The sequence below is a fragment of the Puma concolor genome, chromosome B3 (genome assembly GCF_028749965.1).
Source record: "Puma concolor isolate L17-30 chromosome B3, mPumCon1.1.hap2, whole genome shotgun sequence".
Classification (NCBI taxonomy): Eukaryota; Metazoa; Chordata; class Mammalia; order Carnivora; family Felidae; genus Puma; species Puma concolor.
Window position 1 is genome coordinate 43,202,729 of NC_141672.1, and position 12,152 is coordinate 43,214,880.

Consider the following 12,152-nt stretch of genomic DNA (forward strand, 5'->3'; position numbering starts at 1 on the left):
CTTGTACTAAATATATATTACTTAATGATGTATTACTTAAATGATCAGCAAATAACAAGAAAACATCAACACACAGCAACTGTGATCTATAATTATATTTATCTAAATTGTTTCTTTGTATAGATGATTTTTTCGTTTATTAGTTATTTACAATTACCAATACTAGAAAGGGTATTTCAGTTTCAATGATATATACAAATCACCATCTTATTTTGTAACTGGAGATCTTTCAGGTTAGTATTTATCAGGTTAGTATCATGAAAAGATACAGATTTATATTTAAGTGGTAATTACTGATAAGGCAACATTTGGAAACCTACATAAATGAATTTGGTAATCATTCTTTCTCATTTTGACATTTTAAGGTAAGTACCACTTTACAATATACATTCAGGTTTTCTAAAGCTTCTTACTGAGTTGAAAGCTCCATTTATATGTTCTAGGGGATGAATTTGGATGTTTATCCCTGTGTTTATCTTTTTCTCCATCTTTGATGTGAGGGGAAATCCTTGCAGGAGATCGTGCAAGCTTCTGTGGCTTAGACACACTAAGATGCTTTACTGGTGTACATTTACTTGAATTGTCCAGGACAGGAAGATCTTCACTATCACTGCTTTGTCCTATAATAAGAAAAAATTGATTCAGAGATTATAAATGATAAAAATCTCAAATATCAAAATGCAGCAGACCCAGCAATTGCATTTTTGTAATATCCTACAGAAATAAGTGTACAAATGCACACTTTTTTTAATGTGTATTTATTTTTGAGAAAAATAAAGAGCGTGAGCGGGGGAGGGGCAGAGAGAGAGGGAGACACAGAAACCGAAGCAGGCTCCAGGCTCTGAGCTGTCAGCACAGAGCCCAACGCAGGGCCTGAACCCACGAACCGTGAAATCAAGACCTGAGCGGAAGTCTGGTGCTTAACCGACTGAGCCACCCAGGTGCCCCACAAATGCACAAATTTCTTAATAGCAAAGAAATAGACATCTAAATGCCCACCAGTAGGAAAATGGTTAAAAATTATACACGGTTGATCACTGAACAACGTCGGGGTTAGAGGCACCGACCCCCATGCAGTCAAAAATCTACAATTACTTTTGACTCCTCCAAAACCTATTTACTAATAATAGCATGCTGTTGGCCAGAAGCCTTACTGATAACAAAGTTGAGTAACACACACTGGTATGTTATATACAACATTATATACTGTACTCTTATAACAAATTAATCTACAAAAAAAAATGTTAGAAAATCACAAGGAAAATACATTTACAGTACTGTAAAAAATCTGTTTATAAGTGGACCTGCACAATTTAAACTTGTGTTGTTCAAGGGTCAAATATACTACTGAATACTTTGCTAAAGTGGTTAAAAAGAATTAGCTAAAGTTTATAAGAACAAAAATGGCAAAATATCCAATATATATTATTAAATGAAAACTCAAAGTTATGAAACAATATGTGTAGTATTGCCCCATTTATGTTTAAAACCAAAAACAACCCAAACTGCATAATTGAAGAAGGACAGAAACACCTGATGTATACACATCCTTTAACATATATATATGTTTGCATACATATGAATTGCATAATTGTTTGCAATTCTATCCCTCCTCACCAAATTTGTACTTAGAGATGCTTTTGCTCTTCACTTCATCATAAATTAGAATTGTTTCCTCCCCCCTCCCCCATCTTCTATATCCTACTTCCACCCTACTCTCTCTCAAAAGCCAACCTTGCCTTCTGACAAGGCAAGGTTGAGGGTTACCCACTCAATTTCCCAGCCTCTCCTCTATCTGTATCTGTCTTTATTGACTTTTTTTTTGGGGGGGGGTGGGGTCAAAAAGAGAGTGTTTCTGAAGACTACTCTCTTCAGCTGTACTCTTAAAACCATCCACTCCCAGCTCCCCTGGAATATCTCAACATCAATTACCATCTTCTTTTAGCTTCAACTTCTTTTCCCAGAGTCTGCCAACATGCTTATATCTTTCCCACTCTTAGAGGAGGTAAAAAGAAAACTTCTCCTTTTAGCTGGCACCTCCTTCCTTCTCTTTTAAAGTAAAATTTCTTGGGGCGCCTGGGTGGTGCAGTCGGTTAAGCGTCCGACTTCAGCCAGGTCACGATCTCGCGGTCCGTGAGTTCGAGCCCCGCGTCGGGCTCTGGGCTGATGGCTCGGAGCCTGGAGCCTGTTTCCGATTCTGTGTCTCCCTCTCTCTCTGCCCCTCCCCCGTTCATGCTCTGTCTCTCTCTGTCCCAAAAATAAATAAACGTTGAAAAAAAAAATTTTTTTTTAAAATAAAAAAAATAAAGTAAAATTTCTTGAAAGAAACTTTGTTATCCTGATTTCCACATCTTCTAATCACATTCCTGTGCTCTTGTTAGGGTCCCAACATTTACAACTCAACAAATCCAATCAATGTATTTAATCTTATTGCATATCCAATAGCATTTGAAACTTTTTTATTCAAACCCACCGGCATTTACTGATTTGCATTTGTCTCAGATCAGTGCCCATACAGATATCTCACATAATTCTGTTGGTCCTTTTTCTCTTTTTACATCTCTTCCACAGGGATCGCATCTTCTTACAATCCTTTACACAACCATCTTCTAAAAACAGACTCTTCGAAGCTCCACACCCCTATTTCCCTAATACTGGGTATCTCTAACCCAACATTCCCTGAATTACTTACTCTTCCAACAGCCTCCTGCTACTCCTCTATCCCATGTGTCCATTAGCCAGTCCCTCATATGTAACTAATAATGACTGAGTCCTAATGATTTCACTTCCCATCTCTTTAGTTCATTTCTTCTTGCCAAAGATTAAGCCAGATATTCTTTCCCAAAAGTAAAACTGATGATCTCCTTTCTTCCTTTTTAATCCTTTTTACTTTGAGACAATCTTCAAACTTAGAAAAAAGCTGTAAGAACAGTTACCAAAAAATGTTTTTCTGACCCATTTGAAGGTTAAGTTGCCCTGCCACACTTGAGTATTTGGTGTTTATTTCTTATAAACAAGAACATTCTCCTCGTGTTATCTGCAGACTGGCCCCCAACTTAGCAGTTTATATGTCATATTTCTGAGTGTTGGAATCTGGGAGCAGCTTGGTTGAGTGATCTGGTTCAGGTAATTCTTGTGATGTGGCAGTCAAGCTTTTAGCTGAGGCTGTGGTCTCTGTAGACTTGACTAGAGCTGAAGGATATGCTTCCAAGACGGTTCACTCGCATGGCTACTACTGGCAGGAGGCCTCAGTTCCTTGCTGGCTGTTGGCAGGATAAGCTCAGTTCCTCACCATGTGGACCTCTCTATACCTGCTGTGCCGTCATGACTTGGCAGCCAACCTTCACCAGAGCAAGTGATCCAAGGGAGAGCAAGGAGGAATCTGGAGTGCCTTTCATGACCTGTTCTCTTGAAGTCCTACTCTATCACTTCATTTGTTACAAGTGAGTCACTGAATTCAGCCCACATGCAAGGGAAGGGAATCAGGCTTTGCCTCTTGAAGAGGGGACTATCAGTAAATTTGTAGATCTGTTTTTAAAACCACCACACTCTTATAGAACCACAATACAACCATCAAAATCATGAAATGAACACAAATCTATTATCATCATCCAATCTTCCTATCCCATACAAGTTTCTCTACTTGACCTGGTAATGTCTTTTGTAACAATAGGATCCAGGTGAGAATTATATGCTGCATTTAATTGTCATGTCTCCTAAGTCTCCTTTCATCTGGAACAGTTCCTCTTGCTCTGACTTTCATGACCTTGACAATTTCTCAAATTGCAGACCAGTTATTTTACAGAATACCCTTCAGTTTGAATTTGTTGATGGTTCCTCATGATTACATTCAGGTTATGCATCTTTGACAGGAATGTCACAGAAGTGCAGCTGTGTTCTTCTTGTATCCTGCCAGGTAGTACATGATTTCCTCTTGTCCCATTACTGATGGGGTTCACTTTATGTGACAAACGTAGTATCTGCCAGGCACAATGATGTTATTCAGTTGCCCTTGGTAATTCCTACTGCCTCTCTCTTCTCATTTCCCATCGCTCTTTCTCTCTACATCTGTATTGTCCAGCCACAGGTGGCTATGGTTCAGAAATTTTCCTTTGAAATGGCTTTGATCTTGTATAAAATTATATGCTCCTTCTGTGGAATATGTATCTACTATAACCTGGAATTTTCCTTTCAGACTTGTATGAAGGCTTATTTTAGAGATAAAACTTTAATTTGTCAAAATCAACCATGTTTATTTCTATTATATTCTATGACTTGGTTTTTATTCCTTATGGTACAAAAATCTCATGTAATCTGTTGATTCATACTGATTTGTTAATTTCTTCGTTTATTTCCACATGAATTTCATTATCCTCCATTTTAAAAATACTGTGATACTATTTAGGAATCAGCTTTTCTAGATTAAAGTAAACCATTCCATTCAGAAATGTAAACTTAATCTGTTTTTACCACTAGAGCAAATATTACTTTTCTATTATTCAAGATCCTCAAATACATTCCTCAATATTAAACTGCTTTACATAAGAAATACAAACGAAGTAAACATAAAAAAATAATCACAGCTATTCCAGCTCCAAATAAAATTGATCAGCCCTTCAGATCAAAAACTAATGGGAAAACTGCTATTTTCAGAACATAATAAACCAAATTTATTTTTAAATTGACACAAATGATCAAGCCAACAAAATGCTGAAAATATTAACTAAATTTATGCTGTCTAAAGCCAGCATTGGAAAGCACCAACCTGTTCCATTCTTTTCAGTTTTGGCTACAGCACTTGTTCGCTTTGGGGTACGCTTTTGCTTTTTTGCCAATAATCCACTATTTCCATCATTTGGCCTTTTCTGACCTGAAATAAGGGGGAAGAGACGACTTGAAAAATACATACATTTTGGATACCATTAGTTTATTATAAAAGACATGGAAATTATTTACAGGATGAGAGATTTCAGTGGAATGGGCAGCTTCACATGATACCATTTCAATAATAATTTATTTCGGTCTGCATATTTTCTGAGAATGTCACCCTCTCTAAGAAATAATCCTCGTCATCTAGACCTACTCTAGTGCCTCCATATTCTGAGAGAAGAACTTTACCTCCAACTTTGACGCTAAATGCTTGTTATCTCTCCACCTTTCCCTTTAGAGCCCAGTCCAACAGCTACTACTGTTGCTTACAATACTTTTTCTTGAGAGTTTTGCAGAAGCATAATGCCTCCATTAGTTGCAGTTCTGGCTGTACTCCTTTCAACTAAAACTCGGTCAAAGGAGGAAGAAACTCTCTAAACGCCTGTCCTCCCATAACTCCGGCCACTGCAGTTGGTCTTCTGCGCTTGAGCCACCACCACCGCCACAAGAGCAGCTGTATTATTCACCGGTCTACTCCACATGAATTTCTCGATGTACATTTTTTTTTAAAGGCATGGGAAGGGAAAGTGGGGACGTGACGTACAAAGGAAAGAGAGAATAGGAGGGAGGGAGGGTGGGAACTTTACAGATCAAGAATGCCTAAAACTCTTAACTTACTAATTTTGGGGCTGAACGTAAAGGCTGATGTTCTCCCTAGAAAGTTCTTACCCTTCTCTCTGTTCTCTCTTTCTTGAACAATTATACTACAGGTACCAGAGGCAACACCGGCTTCAAACCCATTTGCAGATTCCCTCTCACAGAGACCTTCTTGAGATTCTTCAGCAATGCTATCAACTTCAATGGTTATGTCACTCTCACTTTTTATACTTCGAGACTCATCTTGACTGAGAGTAAGTGGTGAAGCTACTGAAAAGTGATGCTGTACAACAGGAGGTAGGGCAGGTGGAATAGAAACAAGAGAGTTAGACTCAGAGTTTTCAACTACTACATCTTCAATACTGGTCTTATCCTTCTCATCCAAATCATCCAAGTCTACTTCATGGCAAACCAAGGTCTCAGGCCCAATCAGAGGCATTGCATCCTCTTCTTCTTTTAGTGGAGTATTTACAGTTTCTTCAGCTGGACTGTCAAATTTTTCACTAGTCAATTCTTGACTGCGTTGGTTGGACTCTGCGATTAATGATGGCATTTCTTCATTTTCTACTTCAAAATGTTGTTCAAAATTTAAGTTTTTCATTCCCTCAGATGCAATACAGTCACTGGTCTTTTCTTGAGATACGCTGTTTGTCATTTCCATTCCATTCTCGATTCTTGTTTTTTTCTCTGGTGATGACTGTCCCAGTAATTTTCGTTTCAACTTTTTTTCTTTTGCACACTGGTCAATTTCATCTTCAGCAGTAGAGGAAAAATTTTTACTGTCTAGTGAAGAAAATTCTAGACTCTGAGCTTCTATATGAGATTCACTTCCTGCTTCATCCTGGCTAAATGATGAAATCTTTATAATTTCTAAAGAAAGATCTTTTGTCTTGCTTCGTCTTCCCTTTCCTTTAGGAGATTTTTCAGCCTCTTTCTTAACTTCTTCTCCTTGTTCCACTTTATTTCCAAAAATCTGTACTATTTGTTCATTCTCTCCAACTTCTAACTTCAGTGTTTCTAAAGGCTGCATTTGTGTCCTTTCGTTTTCTTTTAATATATGTGCAGCAATCTTTGGATTTTCTTCATCTAGTTTATCGTCATTCAAGTGTTCATTTTTTTCTAGTTCTTTAATATCAGGAGAAAGTTCTTCATTCATCAAATTCTTTTCTAAAAGGTCTTCTGTTTCACTATCAGATGAGCAAGAGTCTGCAAGAGGAAATATTACTGTATTACAAAGGTTTCTGTCTTAATTACCAATGTAATTTTAGAATAAAAATTCTACCACTCTAAATCATACACCACTGAATACTTCCCTGTAGAAATTCCTGGTAAATCATACATTTGGGCCAAAAAATGGGAGGGGGTGGTAAGTTGCAAAATTAACTCCATGTAAAAACACATTACACTGAAAATATTACTATCTCAAGTCTATAATAGAGCTAGTTTGGGCTATGAAAAAAATCTCAGAAATTGGGCTATGAAAAATCGTCAGAAAAAGCAAAGGACTAGTACTGAGATAGTAAGTTAATACATTAAGTGGTTTGATCTGAGGTCTAATAGATATTGATTAATAAACGTAATGGGCATTCTGTGTCTCTAGAAAGGAAGATGACATTCTATTTTTAAAAATTCTGAAAAGAAGAGATGCACAAAATGAGCAGTTTGAATTCCCAAAGGTTTAAATATTCTTTTGATTTAAAGACATAAAAGTATAGGCAAGCTACCTTCTTGCAAAAGAACTCATTCTCTTTAAGTTAGAGAATTTTTTAAAATAGTAAAGTAGGGCTGTGAGAATGTACAGGAACTGTAAAATATAAAAATTCTGCCCACATGGTACTTCTATTGTAAAGAAGTCCAAAAAGGCAAACTCAAATAGACAAGCTTCATTTGGTGGACATCTTGCATTTGTGTGTTATGATAAGCTTCCAGTAGATGGCAGTGATGAGGAGGGAGCAAGCCCTTTTCTAATTTACACACAAACACCACATGGACGAAAGGTAGTCCTAGTTCAGAATAGCTTTTTTCTTGAAGGGAGGAAAAAGTTTTGATGAGACAAGGATTTAACATTTTAAATTTCATGGGAAAACATACAAAGGTAGAAAGGTGAGAAAAAAGTTAAAAGCAAAATAAAGTATGTTCACCTATACTCATCACAAAACATGCCTATACCACGTTAGTTTGTGTGCTTTGAACACCTTGGTGTCAGCTTTGTTGAAATATCCTGCGTGAACAGCACTGAATTGTAGGAGACACTGGTGCACGCTCTGAAGGACAGTGCAGCACACAGTAGGATGCATGACTTGTCAACCCATCTTCTTTCAAAATAGAATACTCCTACAATACTGACGACAAAAGTATTCCAATTAAAGTAAGACATCACTCAGTCGTAAGTAAACATGAGAGACTAAAATATTTATCTCAGGGGCGCCTGGGTGGCTCAGTCAGTTAAGCGTCCGACTTCAGCTCAGGTCATGATCTCACGGTCCGAGGGTTCGAGCCCCGCGTCAGGCTCTGTGCTGACAGCTCAGAGCCTGGAGCCTGTTTCAGATTCTGTGTCTCCCTCTCTCTCTGACCCTCCCCCGTTCATGCTCTGTCTCTCTCTGTCTCAAAAATAAATAAACGTTAAAAAAAAATTTTTTTTAAGAAAATATTTATCTCAAATCAAGTTTTGTAGTTTAAATTATATGAGATTAAAAACTTAGATGACTTTCTATGAATCTCTCACACAAGTATAGTTTTATTGTATTATTGATTTTTTAAAAAATCAACGATCCTCAAAATTAGCACCTTCCATTCCATTTGACAGAGGTGAGCTGTCTGGCATACTGCTGCGAGCACTTCTGGTACCTGATTTTCCTTCACTGTTTGGAGTCTTAGACAAACCATATGGCATGTTTGATGAAAGGGTAGATTTTAAAGGAGGTCGTCCTCGTTTTGACTTCTGCCTCTCCTCATCCCTCTTGTCATCCTTTTCACTGTCTTCTTTATTCTGGGTAACAGCAACAAAACGTATGAGAAGGGCCGATGCCTTAGAAAAAAATGAACATTCTACCGACATTCTACTTCTCCAAGGAAAACCATAACTCAAAAAAGGTTTTATATTTTATATATCAACTCTTAGTTCATGCTTATAGAAAAACCAAAAACAAGTGGTTTTCTAACATAGTTATAATTATATGAATAAGATAGTCTATGGTTTGTAACACCGCAGTCCCACGGTGAAGGCCAGAGTCCATGCATTAGAGAACTGAACAACTACTCAGCACCCCTCCTTGTTCATTACTATTCCCTGAGGACAAGAAAGAGACCTGCCATCAAACAGACAAAACCTTAGGTGAATTTCTACAGCACAGGCTGAAAATTGAGGGTAGGGATGTTGAGCACAACTAGCCAGCAGGTATGTGTTTTAGCTTTATCTAATACTAGCTTTCAAGACAGTTGTCTGCAAAAAAAATCCTAAAATCTGACAACCCTGAGTCTGCATCCCACAAGAGTGGTGAGTTCCATCCTCTCTTGATGAGGAATGTATCCTCTTTTTTGTCACCATCAATCCTGTTTTACCCTTTTACTATAGAGCCCCTATAGACATTTGAGTTTGAAGCCTGTCTCCTAGGGAGTCCCTGGTTTTTATCTTGCCCTAAACAATATGGTAATGTGTTTACATTTTTTACTTTTTAGCTTCTGGGTTACCAGAGAGAAAATCACAATTACCTTAAAGAAATCAAGACGATTATTACAATGAGAAAACAAGATTTATAAAACACAGTATAATATAAATAATACCTATACTTATCATAAAGGATATGACTCTATATACATACTTTTGCTTTTTTCTTCTGTTTTTTCTTTGGTCCACCTTTGTCCAAAGGCCAGATTATCCTGTCAGCCTTCACCCATTCATCATACCTTAAAACAGAAAAAAATAAAACTTCACAGTAATACCTTATTTGAAATGTATGCACCAAATGAAACAGCAGTGAGGAAACTAAAGAGTTCAGTTCTACTGTTGGCAGAAACATGAAGAGCACAGGGGCTGGTGTATTGGTAACAAGTACCAGCCTGTACGAGGTGCGTTGTAAACCTGCCACCACCAGGACAAGGCAAGAAAATTTCTTAGGGTAAATGAGCAAGAAAAACCTATGCAGATTCAAGACTGTTTAAACGGCTTTTATTTTCTGTACTGAGCTTTTGTTTCCCACAGATCTGAGCTTAACAGAATAAGTTGATGTTACACTGGCATTCATTCTATTGACCAAATAATGAATGCAGAGATAAGTGAAGTGAATTCACATTTGTAACATGATCAGTTCCAGGTTTATTTATGAAGTCCTTTTCAGCTCTCTTTTCCTCCCAGAACTCTATAGCTGCTAGTATTTTTTTTTCTTTTGATGTTTATTTTTGAGAGAGGGAGAGACAGAGTGTGAACAGGGGAGGGGCAGAGAGAGAGGGACACACAGAATCTGAAGCAGGCTCCAGGCTCTGAGCTGTCAGCACAGAGCCCAATGTGGGGCTCGAACTCATGAACCGTGAGATCATGACCTGAGCCAAAGTTGGATGCTTAACCAACTGAGCCACCCAGGCGTCCCACATAGCTAATATTTTTTTTTTTTTTTAACGTTTATTCATTTCTCAGAGACAGAGACAGAGCATGAGCGGGGAAGGGACAGAGAGAGAGGGAGACACAGAATCTGAAGCAGGCTCCAGGCTCTGAGCTGTCAGCACAGAGCCCGATGCGGGGCTTGAACTCACGAACTGCAAGATCATGACCTGAGCCGAAGTCGGATGCTCAACCAACTGAGCCACCCAGGAGCCCCTCTAGTTGCTAATATTTCTAATAAAATTTTATTCTGAACTGTTACCGCTAAGACTCTGAAAAATTTTAGAGATCTTTCATTTTTTTATTAAAAATTTTTCTAAAATGTTTGTTTTTGAGAGAGAGCACAAGCAGGGGAGGGGCAGAAAGAGAGGGAGATATAGAATCCAAAGCAGGCTCCGGCTCTGAGCTGTCAGCACAGAGCCCAATGCAGGGCTCAAACTCACGAGCTGTGAGATCACGACCTGAGCCAAAGTCAGACGCTTAACCCACTGAGCCACCCAGATGCCCCAAGATCTTTCATTTCCTTTAAGTTTTTATTCTGCTTAGCTCAAATTGAAAACTCCTCATTTCCCTTATACCTTCTTCCAAAATATTGACATCACTTTTAAATTTCAACACAGTCCACATTACTAATCAGGGCAAATAAGAAACTAAACTTTCTACAACTAAATGCCAGTTCTTACACTATGTAAATATATAGGTATTTATACAGCTTAATCAAAATCTAAAATGTGAACACTCAGGCAAAAAACACTACAGGCAGTCCTTACTTTGAACTGCACCATGTTAATGGAAACCATACCCTCACTTTGTAACCTAGTTACCACGGAGCCGTGCGAAGGAAGGACACAGTTCCAATATCCACATATCGGTTGACATAAGACCGTGACTTACCTACACTATGGTTTGGAAAAACGATTTCCTCCTGGACTAACCCAATATATTCATTTTACCCGGCTTTATTCTTACTGTATTTCATAATAATCACTCACTTGGACATTTACTGAGGGCCTACTAGCATTCCGGGCACTGTCTGAGAATACAGTGTACACTGTAGAGAGTAGTAAGAAGAAGACCCTTGCTGTCATGCAGCTTGCAGTCTGGTGTAAAAGGCAGACATACAGTAAAATCGAGGACAGTCTACTAAATGCAATAAGAGGGTTATTTATGTATCTGGTCCAAGGCACAAAGGAGTAACTGCCCAGTTTCAAACTTTTACGGGACCTATCACACAACTAAGAAGCACAGGTCTGATTTAGAGTACACCTCTGATTTAGAGGCCACATGGCCTGGTCACCACAGTATGTCATGCGGGTACTCCAGTATTAATACTGCCAACCAAGGGTGGTCCCAGAATCTCTCAACTACAGACCAGCACTCCCCTCACAATTGCACATGCTACCCTGTTTTAGAAACCCAACTGGATTCTCTAGGAGCTAGAGTGGCTCTGTTTCCATCAGCAGACCGCAATTATACTAGCTTTTAGGAGTACAGAAGGACAATGAAAAACCACGAACCGTATCAGTAACCAGTTAGGTAACTAGTTGGGAAGATAACCAGTGAGGAAGAACGTGAGCATATAATAAAATGACTGTTGGGGCGCCGGGGTGGCTTAGTTGGTTAAGCATCTCACTTTGGCTTAGGTCACGATCTTGCGGTTTGTGAGTTCGAGCCCCGCGTCAGGCTCTGTGTTGACAGCTCAGAGCCTGGAGCCTGCTTCGGATTCTGTGTCTCCCTCTCTCTCTGCCCCTCCCCTGCTCAGTCTTATTCTGTTTCTCAAAAATGAATAAATTTTTAAAAATAAGTAAAATGACTTGAGAAAAGTCATATAGTAAAATATTAAAAAGATGAGAGTGAAGGATAGGAAGGGGACTTTCTAGAAAGATGAGCAGACCCACACAGAGTAAGAGTGGATGGCTGGAACTGAATGGAAGCAGAGAAAAATCAAAGGCTATAATGTGCTACAACTGCAAAGACAGTGACTCAGAGCTGACAAGATAGTACCCCTCTCCCCGAATTCAATATGTGC

General features: G+C 38.6%; 1 protein-coding gene and 1 pseudogene across 3 annotated transcripts in view; both read right to left on the reverse strand.

Annotated features, from left to right (window-relative positions):
- The window catches only part of ARID4A (AT-rich interaction domain 4A), a 66,806-nt gene that overhangs the window by 5,718 nt on the left and 48,936 nt on the right, over window positions 1–12,152 (reverse strand). For 2 of the 3 annotated variants that reach the window (XM_086709649.1, XM_086709650.1), the window contains exons 18-22: window positions 9,348–9,432; window positions 8,314–8,515; window positions 5,599–6,732; window positions 4,766–4,870; window positions 414–620 (exon numbers count right to left, since the gene is read on the reverse strand). In XM_086709649.1, the coding sequence (XP_086565775.1) occupies window positions 414–620; window positions 4,766–4,870; window positions 5,599–6,732; window positions 8,314–8,515; window positions 9,348–9,432 (1,733 nt within the window). The remainder of the gene's footprint in view (window positions 1–413; window positions 621–4,765; window positions 4,871–5,598; window positions 6,733–8,313; window positions 8,516–9,347; window positions 9,433–12,152) is intronic. The other variant, XM_025919959.2, reaches the window with a different exon arrangement.
- On the reverse strand, window positions 4,885–5,589 carry LOC112855040 (10 kDa heat shock protein, mitochondrial pseudogene; annotated as a pseudogene).